At 51.8% G+C, this 15,766-nt stretch overlaps 1 protein-coding gene across 1 annotated transcript in view; it reads right to left on the bottom strand.

Moving 5' to 3' along the window:
* Positions 1-11,334, bottom strand: part of EPHB1 (EPH receptor B1) — a 457,899-nt gene extending 446,565 nt beyond the window's left edge. The window contains exon 1 of the mRNA XM_001115263.5: positions 10,909-11,334. Coding sequence (XP_001115263.1) covers positions 10,909-10,966 — 58 coding nt within the window. The 5' untranslated portion in view covers positions 10,967-11,334. The remainder of the gene's footprint in view (positions 1-10,908) is intronic.
* Between the last annotated feature and the right edge of the window lie 4,432 nt (positions 11,335-15,766).

The raw sequence follows: 15,766 nt of genomic DNA, 5'->3' as shown, positions 1-15,766 counted from the left end.
ACAAATGAAGACTCTTTCATTCACACTTGGCCTCTCATGCTGGCTGTGGGCTGGGACTTGAGCTGAAGCTGGCGCTAGAAATTCTACATGACCCCTTCATGTTACCTGGGTCTCCTGACAATATGGTAGCTGGGTGACAAGGGCAAGTATTTCAGGAGAAACAGAGAGAGTTAGGTGGAAACTGTGTTGTCTTCTATGACTTCACTCCAAAGTTATGCAGAAATACTTCTGCCATATTCCATTCATTACAGTGAGTCCTAACGCCAACCCATATTCAAGGCGGAAAGGAATGAGGCTCCACATTTTGATAGGAAAAGTATAAAAAAATTGCAGATATGTTTTAAATGACTACATAGGACATGATCTCAGGTTTTTAAGTGTTTGCTGATCTTTTCCTTCTTGTTATTTATTCGTTATGTCACACTTATTGACACCTCCTATGTGCCACGTGCTGGGGGTGCTATGTGCGGGGGATGCCATGACAATCAGGATAGAACTCATGCTTCAGAGGTTCATGGAGCTGTAGGGTATCCAGCAAAATAAACACACAACTGGAGACCAGTGTGGAATGTGATCCTATAGAGGGAAGCAGAGGCGGCTGTGGGGGCACGCAGAGGGCAACCCAATCCAGCGTGGGGCAGGAGAGAAAGCCTGCCAGGAAGAAGTGATCACTGTGGTGAATTCTGAAGAATGATTTAGGGTTAGCCAGAAAAGAACAATAAGACTTGCAACACAAGCAGAGCAAGCAGGTGCAGACCCAGAGGCCCATGAGGCAGATGAGTCAGAATGGCCTCTGTGTGGGTGAAGGGAAGGAGATGCCCAGGGCATGTGTATCTGTGCAGCATGTGCACCTGTGGACATGTGTGTGTACACATGTACCTGTGTGGAGCTGGGAAAGGAGGTGCTGCTGGGCAGGAGGGCAGGAGGCAAGGAGGACCCAGGTGATGTAGGGTCTTGTGATGATTGGCCCTGAAGGTGCTAGGGAGCCAGCAACTGATTCACACCTGTGGTGTGACCAGGATTAAACCAAATACTACACTATCGTCCAACACCCAAAGTGTGTTCTGACCAGTGCCTGCCCCAGGTCTCTGAGCACCTGTCCAAAATGTGGTGGATTTTCTGATACTAACACCTTGTTCCTTGCCATCTAGTTTACAGCCTGCATTCCACCATCCCAGACCATTTGGAGGCATTGTCAAAGGAGCTGAGAGCATCCCCGGATGGACTTTCTGGTCCTGTGACAATGGCCCCCAGGAGCAGACAGCCCTGGAGGAACCTGCACAGATAGTTCAGGAGCAAGAATTCACGTGAAACCACCTGGAATGAGGCCCCTTCCCAATCCCCCACCCCTAGCTCACCTCCCGGCTCCAGCCTCAGCATCAATGAGAAAGCCAAGGGTAAAGGTCCTATGTTGATGTGCTGGAAAAATACCAAGAGGAAAACAACAGAACAATTAACTGCAGGGCCCAGCTGCCTTTCACAGATAAGGCATTCTCTCTGCTGCCACCGTCAATGAAGCCACCTGCAATTATTCCTCATCCTCCTGCTCAGCCCTTTCCACTGCCACGGCTCCAAGGGGGCCTGGCCACTGTCCAGTGGGACTAGGATACTGAGGGATTTCTCTCCTCAACATCCCCCAACATGTTCTTCCATGCTCAAAGCTGATGCTAAATCCTAGTGTCCTCCTCTAATGTCATAAGTCTGCACCTGGCCAGACGGAAAAAAAGCAGTCAGAGCTCGAGAAACAACATGGCCCCACGTCAAGGGTAAGCAGGACAGAGTCCACAAAGAAGAAGTCACAGAAGTGCCCAAAGACAAACAGCAGCAGCTCGCCCTTCCTCTGAAAGGTGAGCCTATGGAAGGGAGTACCAGAAGACCTGCACTGTGCCCTGATTCCCCCCGCCAACACACACCCACCAAGATTCAGGCACAGATGCCAACTGCAGCCATCTAAGCAACACAGCTTATCAAAGACAATATCTAGATGGACATTGATATGGTTTAGCTGTGTCCCCACCCAAATCTTAACTGGCGTTGTATCTCCCAGATTTCCCATGTGTTGTGGGAGGGACCTAGGCCAAGGGAATTGAATGAATCATTGGGGCCGGTCTTTCCCGTGCTATTCTGGTGCTAAGGAATAAGTCTCATGAGATCTGATGCGTTTTTCAGGGGTTTCCACTTTTGCTTCTTGCTCATTTTTCTCTTACAACCGCCATATAAGAAATGCTTTTCGCCTCCCACCATGATTCTGAGGCCTCCCCAGCCATGTGGAGCTGTAAGTCCAATCAAACCTCTTTTTCTTCCCAGTCTCAGGTATGTCTTTAGCAACAGCATGAAAATGGACTAATACAGACATGCAGTAAAAAAAAAAAAAAAAAAAAAAAAAGGCAATAATGACCACAGTGGGGGTCTGACTGGCAGGCACACATGGGAAAGGCAATGTGCAACAGGAGGAAAAAGTTTTCCTCCAGCTGTGGAATAGGTGGGACAGCTCCAAAGAGTGAGAAGAGAGTCTGGCCACAGGGTCCGAGCATTAACACCAGAGCAGGACTGTCTGTACCTTTGATGGCACCTGGCAGGACAAGGATAGACTCCTGGTTAACACATGCTCACTGATTTAATTCACAAATAAGCAAAGTTAAATGGAAAAGGTGACTGAACTGGGAGGCAGAGAGGCCCAGGGAGTTCTGCAAACTTTAGTTTGAAACTTCACTCTTGAGCCAGTTAACTTCTCAAAGCCTCAGCTACCTCATCTGTAAAATGGGAGAAAGAATGTTTAGATGCGAAGGGTACGGGGACCAATACGTATAAAGGGACCAGCACACGACAGTGCTCAGTGAGTGGTTGGGAGCATAATCTAATCCTGGATCCTGCATTGCCAGCCTGTAGGGCTCCTGGAAAGTTTCTTCCCTTCCCTGAAACTGACCTCCAGTCCTGCTTCTGACATGTCAAAACTGTGCAGACAAGCCTGACCCCTTGCTGGCTCCCTCAGGCTTACACGGCCCCTGTAATCAGTCCCAGGGACCTTAGAAGCCACTGCCAAGCTACAGCCTTGGGCCCCTGCTCCCCTCGCTTGTCCCCTCCCTTTCTGACCACCTGCCTCTGCCCATTTCTCTGTTCATTATCACCTTCACAGGGAAATGGAGAAGCAGAGCAAGGAGGTTAAATTCAAATCGGTCATTTTGTCACTTGCCGCCAGGAAGTGGGAGGGGAGAGATGAGAGGCGCAAGGCCTCAGGTGCAATCTGTGGGCAGAAATGAGTCCTGGTAATTCTCAGAAAGTCTCCTATGTGTTTCTACATTGGCCCAGTTCTGCTACAGAGAACTCTGGGGGAACCTTCCATGAGCACCCTCCTTAAGCAGCTGCTAGTGGTGTTGTCTGCAGGTGCTGGGATTTCGCCTGATCTGGAGAAACATCTGTGCTGGTGATGAGGGGTGGGAAACAGGACCTTCTTTATCCCCTTTTCCCTGTTTTCACAAGTAGATCATCTTGAAACTCGAATCACCAGCAGGGTCACTGTAGTGTAGTGAAGGGCCCCCCGGTCTTTAGCTTTGGGCATCCTCCCACAGAGCTAACACTCCATGCTTGCTGGAGAGTGAGTGAGCAGACGAATAAGATGCTTTTCCTGCCCTAGAAGGCTGAGAGCATAATGAACCATTTGCTAGGCTGTCGAAATGAAATCCTCTCATTCACAAAATTGGAAGTAAACATACAAGTCAGTTACAGTGAGAGGCATCTGGCAGATAATGCTACATGGTACCAGTGGGGACCATGACCCCAATCCTGTCTGCACCACCTGCACAATCCTGGGCCTGCTGCCGGCCAGTGGGAGGTCCCTAGAGTACAGTCTTCCCCACGGAGGGCACTAGGCTTTCCCATGGAGGGCACTTAGCCTTCTTGATGTTGGCTAAGCTCACTCTTTCCTATCTCTGATACTTGAAAATCAGATGCTGAGCTGCCTCCTACAGAACCCTTGACAGGCTACGAAGATCCATGCCCCACCCATGATTTGCCAAAGGGTCACCATGCCTCAGATTGGACTTTATCTACAATTGTCAGCCCCTGCTTCTACAACTGCTTCTATCCTGGGGTGTGCATCCACTCCAAGTCCCTGCTACTCTCTCTACCATAACGATCCTTCCTCCAGTCTATTCAACAACGAGAAAAGCGACGCATAAGGAGGGACAGAGCTAACCCTGCACTTGTTTGCTTCCTGTACTTTAAGTCAGATAGAAAGTGGTTTTCCATCAACAAAGAAGAACCAACCCATCGCCCTCCAGGCCTCCCTGGAAAGTGTGTTATCAACTTTCTAACCCCCAGGGGAATGATCAACAAAAGCCAGCAAAGTGGCTATAATACATCAGATATCAGGGACCTCTGATGGAGCAGATGGTCCGATCTCACCCCTCAATGCCCCCCACCCAAGCATAGTTAAGCATATTGACATGAGGGCCCCACCTACAGATACCGCTTGAAATGGAATCTGTAGAAGTTGAGGAATTTCTCATGCAAAATTTTGCTTTTAAATATGAAATCTTTCCCAAGGCATTACTTTATTATTACAGTAATTTCCTCAGAAGGGCAGACATCCAATGCTCTGTTTCTCCACCATCTTTGGAGACATCGAAATCTGACAGAAATATTCAAGTTGCTTAAGTGGCTAGTGCAGAAGAGGGAGACATAAAAAGAGCTCTTCCAAGGAATGCAGACTCCTGGAATCCAGGTGGAGGAAGACGCTCTCGACAGTCAATGGAGGATAGGTAAGGGTTTGGAGTGCTCCCTCCACCGCCCCCAGAACACATGGGGTCCCAGGTTCATCTCCTTTGGGGACACTTCTCTGACGATCATTTCTTCTTTGGGAGGGCTGGTCAGGGCAGAGAGAGGAACAAATATACCAGTCGTTATTAGAAAGTGTGCTGCAGGACAAGTCTCCAGCCCTGTATCTAAGAATGTATAGGGCTGCAATAGGGGTGGGAATAGTGGGGTAGGAGGAAGGTGCAGAGAGAGAGCTATATAGAAACTGGAGCTTGATCTGAATTGTTGAGATTGTCTGAACATTTTGCTCATCTCTTCTTGCACGATCATGGAAACCTAAGCCCCCAGTAGCCAATGAAGTCCCCAGTGCCCAATGGCAGAGTCAGCGCTAGAACCCTTCCCACCCCTGGATTCCAGCTGATATGAGTCTTCCTTCATGCAAAGCCTTCAAAAGTGGTGGAGTAAGGTGACTAAAAATATAGACTACAGAGCCTGACTGCCTGGGTTCAGATCCAGGCTTGGCCACTTACTAGCTGTGTGACCTTATCAAATTACTTAACTACTCTATATCTCAGTCTTCTCACCTGAAAAATGGGAGAGGAGTTGATTATAATAATACCCACCTGATAGGTTTGGTAAGGCTTAAGTGAATTAGATCTCATTAGCAGTTTCCAAATATATTGGTGCCAGGCTGTCTGCATGTGAATCACTGGGGCCCTTCGGTAAAATGCAGATCCCCAGGCCATTCTGATTCAGCAAGTGCCGAGTTGGGCAAGACCTACCAGGACTTCTGACTGCAACTTGGTTTAGAAACATTCCCCTTGGCAGTGTTTCCAGGAAGCACATCAGGATCTTCAGGAAAGCCCACTTAAAATGCTGATTTTTAAGATCCATCCAAACCTGCTGAGCTTTTAGGGTTAGGACCCAGGAGTCGGTAGCAAACTGCCCAGGTAACATACTACCTGAATTCTGGGAAACACTACTTGAGCTGGTATTCCCCTCTTTGGGCTTCCAAAATTGCCCCTACCTTTTGCCCATGCTAGAAAAGCACTATGCGGCCGGGCGCGGTGGCTCAAGCCTGTAATCCCAGCACTTTGGGAGGCCGAGACGGGCGGATCACGAGGTCAGGAGATCGAGACCATCCTGGCTAACACGGTGAAACCCCGTCTCTACTACAAAATACAAAAAAACTAGCCGGGCGAGGTGGCGGGCGCCTGTAGTCCCAGCTACTCGGGAGGCTGAGGCAGGAGAATGGCGTGAACCCGGGAGGCGGAGCTTGCAGTGAGCTGAGATCCGGCCACTGCACTCCAGCCTGGGCGACAGAGTGAGACTCCGTCTCAAAAAAAAAAAAAAAAAAGAAAAGCACTATGCATCTAAGCCTTAGTGATACTAAGAACATTTAAAGATTAACTATATATTATTTTAAATTTAGTAATATACATGTATTTTTTATTTTAATAGCATCTTACTTTCTTTTTAATCTAGTACAGAGTGTGTCCTTATATTGGTTATTACTTGTCCCTACCCCTATAGTTAGAATAAGTGGGTGTCATGACCCACTCAACACAGAAAGACACTGTGGCCAGGTGGACTGGGTAATTTTTCCAAGCAATAGAGCTGGGAGATGAAAAGGCAAGTGGAGTACTCTGGCTTCCTGATCCTACTATCTGTCACCACCCATGTTGATTCCATCTCTATCCTCATGGCCAGACCTCCCTCCTGACCCATGTATTCCTTTCATTGCCCCGAGATCACAAAATTTATTCAAGCAACTAAAGAACATGTAGTTTCTACTAAATAGGAAGTACACATGCTAGATCTAGAGGAGGGGGTCATGGTGCTGTTCTGTGTCCCCTAGCATCGCCTTCTTCTTTGGTCCTATTTGCTTTATCAAAGATTACTTCTCAATGGGTAAAATTAAATGAGAGCCATACCATGCCTCTGCCTCATGGGCTTTTCTTAAAGCACATCTTGGTCATCGGTACCCATTCTTGTAAGTAAACAAAGTAAGGGCTCTGAGATCTGGATCTGAGTTGCACAAGTCAACAGAATGCAGAAGGGGCTGGAGCCGGACACTGTGTGATGTAGCAGGCCCTCCCCATGCTCGGGAGCATCACAAGCTGCTGGCTTCCACCAACCCAGAAGGTTTGAGCTGGGACTGAGTCTGGGCCTCTGCAGTTGTTTACATTGCCAAGACTTTTCCCAAGCCATTGCCCAGAGCTGCATTGCCCTCCCTCGCCAGCATTCCATGCGTGGCTTGAGGAGGCAGCTCCACAAATACTGAGTAATGGTGATCATTCCACGTTGCACAGAAAATAAAATCAGCTAATACATGGAATTTTCTCAAATTTACTTTTCTTTCTCAGACATTTTAAAAAATCTTTGGTGCCTGCTAATGCTTACAGGCTCAAGCACGTTCACGGACACCCAAAACAGATGCATACACAGCAAACAAATATTAACAGAAAATGCAGAAACAGCCAATCACCGTCTAGCCTTGTGGCCTGTTGAAGACACGTGGGCTTAGTTTGGGGTTTTCCACCACAAACAGGTAATGGAAATGTAACTGTGTCCAAAATGTGTGCAGTGAAATTCAGTGCCCTAGCATTTCACACTGGGGCATGCCACAAAGGGGCACAGTAATTTAGTCATGCACTCATGCATCAACAATGCCTACTGGGAACCCACTACTTGTCAAACCTTGAGAAATCTACTACCCAAATACATGTGGACATCCAAGGGTGCCAGGGCCAGGCCTTCACTCTAGGCTACACAAAAGAGCAGGTCTCCTGGGAGTATTCCCATCAGCCAGTGTGCCGCACTCTGAGGCCTTCTGCAGGTGCATGGGTACTCCCTGGACACAGGGAGAGGGACTGGGAGACTGCTTCAAGCAGTTAGCAATTCCAGGTTGCTGCCTCCCAAGACGGACAATGTGCTTAGTCCAGGGATGCCTCTCTCTGAAGGTGGGTGTCCTCTGCTGCTGTAGCAGAGCCTCCAGAGAAGCCCATGTTTCCAGATCCTATCCCAAAGGGCACAAGACAAGGGGCAGCTCAGAGAATGCAAGCCGTTGCCTTCACTTCACAGACACCAGCAGCCCATTCTCAACAAGCTCTCAGAGCAGGTGGGAAAAGGCACCAGTGGGCTTGAAGAGGCAATTGTTTGTCAGGACGCTGAGCAAAGAGGCCTAGCTTTGTGTCCAGGAAGCAGAAGGATGTCAGCATTCTTGCCAGCACAGCCTGCCTTACTCCCTTCTGAAGACAGACTTAGCCCCAGCGAACCTTTTCCCTGTAGTGGCATCTCCCTCCTCACAGAGCAGAACTGGCTGGAAATGCGGGAGTGTGGGGGGAAAGGAGGAAAGAGGAGCTTTCTTTCAGTCTGCGTTTCCTACACCCTAAACCAACAGTCCTCCTGCCTGATGATGGGAATTTGAGCCCCCTCCCCTCCCCTTCTCTGGCCCTCTGGCCAAGAAACAACCAGACCCTGTCCTCCTGCCTTCCACCCAGGCAGGGGGTGTCTTAAGGCCCTGCCTTCCTCTGGCCACATCTCCTCACCTGGCCCATGATTGTCACTGTCCCTTTGTCCCTGCCCTGGCCTGGGCTGAGGACCCGCCAGACTTCAGAGCAATTTGCCCTGGGTGCCAAGGCCTCACTGAAATTCCACCGCAGACCCCAGGAGAAAGCAGACACATGAGTGTCTGAAATCTGCTGGGAGAGGCGCCCCCTGACCACAGCCGAGTTTGGGAAGGATCTGCTGTGCGTAGGCAGCTCATTGATCCACTTTCTAATCACTATTCCTCACTCATCACGAACCAAATAACGCTGGCCCCAGCCCAGCCAGGCAGGCGGGAAGGCGGCTCCGTGTGTAGAGAGTAGAAAATGAGCCTGCCTGTGTTCATTCTAGGAGAGGAGGGAGTGAATGGTACGTAATATCCCTGCGTACTGAGTAGGGACCAGGGGGCTGCTTTAATATTCTGCTGAATGTGGCGTTTCTTTTAACCCTTGCTGGAGATATTTTCAGCCCACAGAGTCAGGCTCCTTACTGTCAGGCCACTGGCAAAGTTTCCCGGCTGCAGCAAGAGAAGCCACAGCACCAGGGGTAAGTGGCTCCGGAAGGCCTGGGCGTCAGGGCCCTGCATACCTGGTTGGGATCCGACACAATGGCACCCGTGGGCAGCTTCCGGCAAACAGACAGGGATCTCTGGCTAGCCAAGAAGAGGGGCAGGGAGGAAACTGCCCACGTCCTGATGCCTGCTGTGCTTCCATACGTTTGCTCTCCAAACTATTTCGCTTGCATGCACAGGAACCCAATGCCGACAGCACGCTCCCCAAAGTGGGCACCCATCTCCTCTCAGAGACCCGGCCACTGAACCTCCGGGGGCGCAAAGAGCAGCGGGCCGGACCCAGCCTCGGACCGGCATGACGCCGCCCCAACGCTGTAAGTCCAGTCTGGAATTGGCCTTGCAAATGCGCTCACCGGGCTTTCCTGCCCGGTTTGGGGGTATATATCCCCTTGAATTTCCAATTTCAACTGCTCCCACACGTGTCTCTCAATAAGTCAAACCCAGGCATCCCTGCGCCAGGGTGTTGACGGCGCTCCACACGGCTCCAGTCCTGCACGTTCCAAAAAGCAAACCCCTCCTTGCTCCCCTCCCTACAAAGCCCAGCAGTCCCTGAGGGCAGCAGGAGACGGAGGGCAGACAAAAAGCCACCTTCGGAAAAGCCAGCGAGAGCTTTCTAGGCATTAATCCCCGCACCCCCACGCCGCCACCAGAACAAACGTGGGATGCGGTGGTCTTCGCCAAAAGGGTAGGGAATCTTAGCCGCGCCTCAGGGCCCGGAATGCCCCTCCAGCTTCCCTTCCAGAAGGGCAGCGCTTTCCGGAATGGCGGAGGGCACCAAACCATCGTGTTTGGGGGAGTTTACACTGGGCAACCGGTCATAGTTTTGCGAGGAACGGGTAACAAGCGGAGCGAGCTACCAGATAAGAACGCTGTACGGGCGCCAGGAGCTGCGTGTCCCCGGTTTGGAGTCCCCCAGAGGAGTTCCACCCGGCGCAGGACACCGGGAAGTGGGGCTGCTAGCCGGACTGCGGCAGCGCATCACCCCTAGAGTTGGTTTTCTCCCGACAACTCCAACTCCGCTCTCCCACGGAGCTGTGTTCCCAGGAGACTGCCGCGGCCGCTGCTAGGCTGCGAAGAATGGGGGCGGGGGAAGGGGCGGTAGGCGGGGAGCTGGGCCGGGATTTCCCACAGGGATTCGCGAGCGCTACCGAGCGCCCAGGCTCCCCGCTGCGCTGGGCACGGTGTCTTTGGAGCGCGCTTTCCAGCCACCGGCCGGAGGCACCGCCAAGTCTGAGCTGGCAGAGAGTGACGCTGCCCGACGACTCCCGGCCGCCAAGCCTCCTCTCCGGCGTGGTGGAGAGGCTGGGAGACTTTAGGTAGGACCGACCACTCACCCCAGCCCACTCCTGTTCCAAGGCTCAAGAGGCGAAAAGGCTGTCCACCTCTCCCCGAGTGACCCTGGAAACGCGCAGTCCCGCAGGCGCCCGGACCTCCAGACTGGTCCCCAAGGGTACGGCCAACGAACTCGACCCCTCTCCTTCGGCGGCCACTTGCGGGGTACCAGGGCAGAGCTTCTCTGGCCCCCGCGCGCAGTGCTTGCACGCCGAGCAGAGTCCACGAGCCCGTGGACCGCGAGCTGGGGAAAGGGAGGTGGCGCGCGGCTGCTCAGAAGCGCATCCGTGCCTGGGAGCAGACGGGCGCCAGTACTCCAGGAGCCGGATGGCAAGAGGCACCCCTTTCTCCCCAACGCCTAGCTCCGGCTCTGCCCAGAGCTAAGGAGCATGCACCGCAATGCAGCGGGCTCCGCGCTCTCCGAGCGGGGGCTGCGGGAGACCGAGACTCGCTGCCAGCGAGTGCTGGGGCGAGGAAACCGGGAGACTCAGCGAGTCAGTTTCGGGCGCTAAGAGCCAGCCGGGGGCGCGCTGGTGGGTGCCGCCCAAGCCCCGCGCTCGGCAGCGGCCGAGGCTCCCACACCTCCTTGCCCTCGGGTCCGGCACTGCAAAGCAATTAGAGAAACCCCGCGAGGCGCGGAGCACAGCAGTCCTGAGGCGGCAGGTACCAGCAGCCAACTTGCTCCGTGGAGGGTACGTTACCTTCCATCGCGGCCACTGCGGAAGCCAGGAGGAGCAGTAGCAGACAATCCAGGGCCATCGCTGGCCGGCGGCCCCCAGGCCGAGCCCGAGCTGAGGCAGCAGCGCCGGGAGAGCGCCGCGTCCCGGGGTGCCGCTGCGCTCCCCGCGGGTGGTTTTTCGGTATCCTTTCGCGCTCTCGCCGGGACCGGACTCCCCGGAGCGCTGCGTGGGCGTGGGCAGGAGTGTGCGCGCGTGGGGCGGTGCGGGCGCGCGTGGGTGTGGGTGTGCATGTGTGTGTGTGTGTTTATGGGAGAGGTGGGTGTGTGCGTGCGTGTGTGAGAGAGGGCGAGGGAGAACGAGCCTGGGAGAGCGCGCGAGAGCGAGTGCGTCCTGGTGTCACATTGCGAGCTACAGCGGAGCCTACGGGAGGACGGAGCCGGCCAGACTGACGCGGGAGGGAGCGGGATCCCCCACCATCAGCTTTCTCCCCACCCCTAACACCTCCTGTCCAATCAAGGAATCAAACCTGCAAAATTCCCCCGGCCAATCAGGCGCGAGCACCTCCTTACACTGGCATTGTTAGTTTAAGAAAAACTTTTGCTTGCGAGGCTGTGCGGGAGGGCTCGGAAGGCGCTAGGAGGGGTCCGGGCTCCCCCTCGTGGTGCTCTCGGAGAACCGCAGCGGCCCGCCCAGCTCGCTCTGTCCCCACCTAGGGGGCCCAGCGAAAGAGCTGTGGAGGCCTCGTGCCCTTACATCCCACCCAGGACCGAATGCGCTTTAAATAATCAAATGAGCCGTCTTTCCTTTTCTCTGTGACAAAAGCACCCTGCCTACCCTGTTTATAGCAACTCCAGGGACGCACCAGTGCCTGTCCTGCAGAGCTCTTAACTGTCTAGCACGGGTTGGTATTTACTAATCAATTTTGTTTATCGCTGGGTCTCCCCCTTCTTAAAATGGGGTCACCGTTTTCGGATTCTTGCCTATTTTGTTCACTACAAAATCCCCAGTTCACAGAACAGTGCCTAGCCTGTGGGAGGCACAGTACATGTCCGTTGAAAGAATGAATACTGTTCAGATAACCTGTGGGCCCTTGCTCCAGGGTCCACAGGGAACCGAACTTGCTTCCTGTCCAACATTTCGCAGTTCTTTTTCTGCAGAAACCTCTGGCTGCCTTTAGTGTTCACTTACCAATGCATTGTGAACTTCCACAGAGGGCCCTGACCCCAGAGGACAGCTCAGCGGGGGGAGACCAGGAGTCACACAGCTCTAAAACAGCAGAGCCGGCAAGAGGGCTCTCCCAGGCCTGCGCAGGGCGAGGTGTACTGTTGCTGCGGGCCAGGCCTTCAGTGTGGCTGGGAAAGACTTAGGCAGCAACCCGGGATGCAGCCTTGGAGATAGGAGCAATTCTCCCAGGCTCAGCTCTCACAGCTGCACTTTATCTTCCTGTTTCTGGAGATGGTCAAGGATTCTAAATCAGAAACTCACCTTGAGGCTGTTATATGTTATGCTGGAGATGTGCCCTTCCTTCCTCCCCCGCCCCGCTACATACCTGATGATAGTCTGGTCCTACAGGGTCAGGGATGACCCGTTAGGTACCCCCCTCCTCCTCCTAGGCCTCTCACCTTGGAGGCACCAAGCCTTTCCCCGGTCTGTTAATGAGTTAACAGCGGGCAGATGTGATGGTTCTCTTTGGGATGACTCTCCTTTCTGGGCATTTCTAAATCAGTTCCCCACCCCCCACCCCCGCCTCTGCGTGTCTAGTCTCTCCTTTGCTGGGACTGCTTCCTCTCCACCACAGCCAGACTCAAGTCCCCCAATCCTGACAATTCTTTCCTTCCCTGGCTCTGACTCAGGCTGCCTTCCTCCTCCCCTCCCCTCCCTTCCACCCCACCTCTGTGCCTGAAGGGAAGATGTCATCAACCTCCACCTCCTCATCATCCACCTTAATGCCAGGTTAGCTGCCCTCTGCGCCTCCACACCACCAACTGTGTCCTGATGTCCCTGGAGCCACCTGATGTCACCCTGGGCAACAACCTGCTCCTAGTTAGCCATCATCCTCCTGCACCGTCAGCACCCACTGACACTGGTGTCCAGTAGTTCTTCTGGGGCTCTGGCCCCAGTTTCCATGTTCCTGCTTCTCCTCCTACCCATCTTGTCTCTTCTTTCTGTTCCCTCTGTTACCTCTTCAGCTCCCAAGAGAGGTATCCCCCAAACTCCATCCTTGGAGTTCATCCTCCTGGGGTACATGGGCAACTCCTTGGCAGCTTCACTTGCTGTTTTACCCCCAGCCATCCTCTCACGAATGGACAGGGAAATGGATGGATGGGTGAGTTTTACACTCTTCCCTCCCCCTTTCACTACATCACAGTCACTTGGCAGGCATGTCTAGCAAAGTCCCCACTCTGTGACGTCCTCCTTCTTATGCCCTTGTCCTATGCCTGTGCATCTGACCCAGTGTAATCCCATGCTACCTTCCCCTGGACAACTGGAGAGTCTCTGAACGATGGTCCAGCTTCCCTCCCTCCCCTTAATCCCTCCACTCTGCTGCCAAACTCATCCTTCCCAAGCCAAGTTTGATCTTATCTCTTCCCTGCATAGCAACCTAGTGGCTCCTCACTGTCTGCTGAAGAGAGACTGACCACTCTAGCATGACATTCAGACTGCTCTGTAAGCTCCCTGAAACCTGCCTTCTCAGCCCAGACTCTGCTAGTCTTTCTCTGGGCCTAGGATATTCTCTTGTCATCTCCACAGCCACACCCAGGTCAGTCATGTGCCCACCCATGTATTCAGGCAGGCCCTGTTCTAGCTATGGGAACACAGTGGACAGACCTTCTCTGAGGGGTCTTACCGTGTGGTGGAGGGATGGCAATAATAAGCAAATAGGCAGTGGTATGTCAGGTGCTGAGGAGAGCTCTGGAGAATCACAAAGCAGGAAGCAGCGAGAGAGTGACAGTGGCTAGTTAGACATGCTGGGAAGACCTTCTGTTTACTGAGCACCTTCTGCCACAAGCGCTGTACTGGATGTTTACTTGCACAACTGAAATGAGTTGAATTGAATTTCCTGACCTCTATTCCTACCCAAATCCCACCTCTCCTAGGAAGCCTTTTCTTCTGTCCCTCTCCCTGATACCCTCATGTTATATTTCTGTGGGTACTGAATGCCTTTCTCAGACATGGCTGAAGATAGAACTGACCATTATCCAACTAACCGCAGAATGTCACACCTGGGTGGGGGGTGCTTGGAGCCCACCAAGTACAGGGATTTCAAGTACAACCCTGCTAGGAACTTTGAACTTGTGCCAGGATAATTACAAGAACGTCACCAACTAGGCCCTCTAAAAATACTGATCCCTAGGCCTTTCAGTAAAGATTTTAAATCAGTAGGGATGAGGTAGGCCCGTGATATGGTTTGGCTGTGTCCCCACCCAAATCTCATCTTGAATTATAGCTTCCATAATTCCCACATGTCATGGGAGGGACCTGGTGGAAGGTAATTGAATCACGGGGGAGGGGGAGTTCCCATGCTGTTTTTGTGATAGTGAGTAAGTCTCATGAGATCTGATAGTTTGATAAAGGGAAGTTCACACACACACACACACACACACACACACACGCTCTCTCTTGCTTGCTGCCATGTAAGACGTGTCTTGCTTCCCCTTTGCTTTCCATTATGATTGTGAGACCTCCCCAGCCATGTGGAACTGTGAGTCAATTAAACCTCTTTCCTTTATAAATTACCCAGTCCCGGGTATGTCTTTATTAGCAGCGTGAGAACAGACTCATACAGCCCATGAATGTGATTTCATATCCTCCCCTCCCCAATTGACTCTGCTGCATGATGAGGCTTGGAAGCTGCTGTTCTTGGTCCAGGAGCTTACAACTGCCCTGAGGCCTCCTCAGGGGATACTCATGAAAGTGGCCAAGGAATTGGGGCTTCAGACCTCACCTCTACTCCAGTAGCTTTTTTATCTTTTTTACTGGGCATCTATATCAGGTTTTGTTTGTTTGTTTTGAAGGAAGTGTTCTTTAGCAGGAAAAGAAGGAGGGAGGGGAAGAGTAAAAGGAATTCAAGGAGAGGATTTGATTGGGGTCGGGTAGGGAACATTAACTCATTGATGACTTCTAGAACATGCTGATGGCTCAGGCAAGAATAGTGTCAGTTTAGGGCTGCTTGCTAATTTCCGTAATAACTCAAGGGATTGACTTTTCTTGAGCAAGTTAAATATTAATTTAGCTTTGCAGAAGATTGATCTTTCTCTAGCAATGGGTTATGATTTGTAAATATCCCTGAAGGCACCATTGGTTTGGGATTCCAAGCCCGGGTGCCTCTTTTCCCCTAGAGCATCTCCTTGGCAATTTTTTTTGTGTCTGATGTCAAATGCTCGCTTATTTTCTTGATTAATCACTCAGCTATTTGATATCACTAAATCACTCCTTCAAAGCGACAGATGCTTGCTGCTAAGGCCAGCAGCTGAGGGCTCTCAGGCACCCAAGGGTGACTGAACTCTTTTGCTAAGACTCAGAGGCCCATCTGACTAGAAGGCTTTGGGGCAGTCAACCAGTTCACTCCCTACCTCTAAACAGTTTTGTGTCTAAATGTTTGGAAAGCATTTCTAGTGAAAACAATTGCACAATTTCCCCCTGATAATTCTACTCAATATAAAGCTATTCTATTAGAATGTTCCTGCTCACTTATAACCCAAATCATATGTATATGTATATATATATGTGTCCATGTGTGTATATATGTGTATATATGTATATATATATATATAACCTTTTTTCATTCACTACTTATTAGTGAAAAGGGTACACAAACAGCATCCATCCTGAGTATGATCACATGCATATCTTGTACATGAAAAGACTTTGTTGCCCC

Source organism: Macaca mulatta, chromosome 2, assembly GCF_049350105.2.
Source record: "Macaca mulatta isolate MMU2019108-1 chromosome 2, T2T-MMU8v2.0, whole genome shotgun sequence".
Lineage (NCBI taxonomy): Eukaryota > Metazoa > Chordata > Mammalia > Primates > Cercopithecidae > Macaca > Macaca mulatta.
This window is presented reverse-complemented; position numbering and strand designations above follow the sequence as displayed.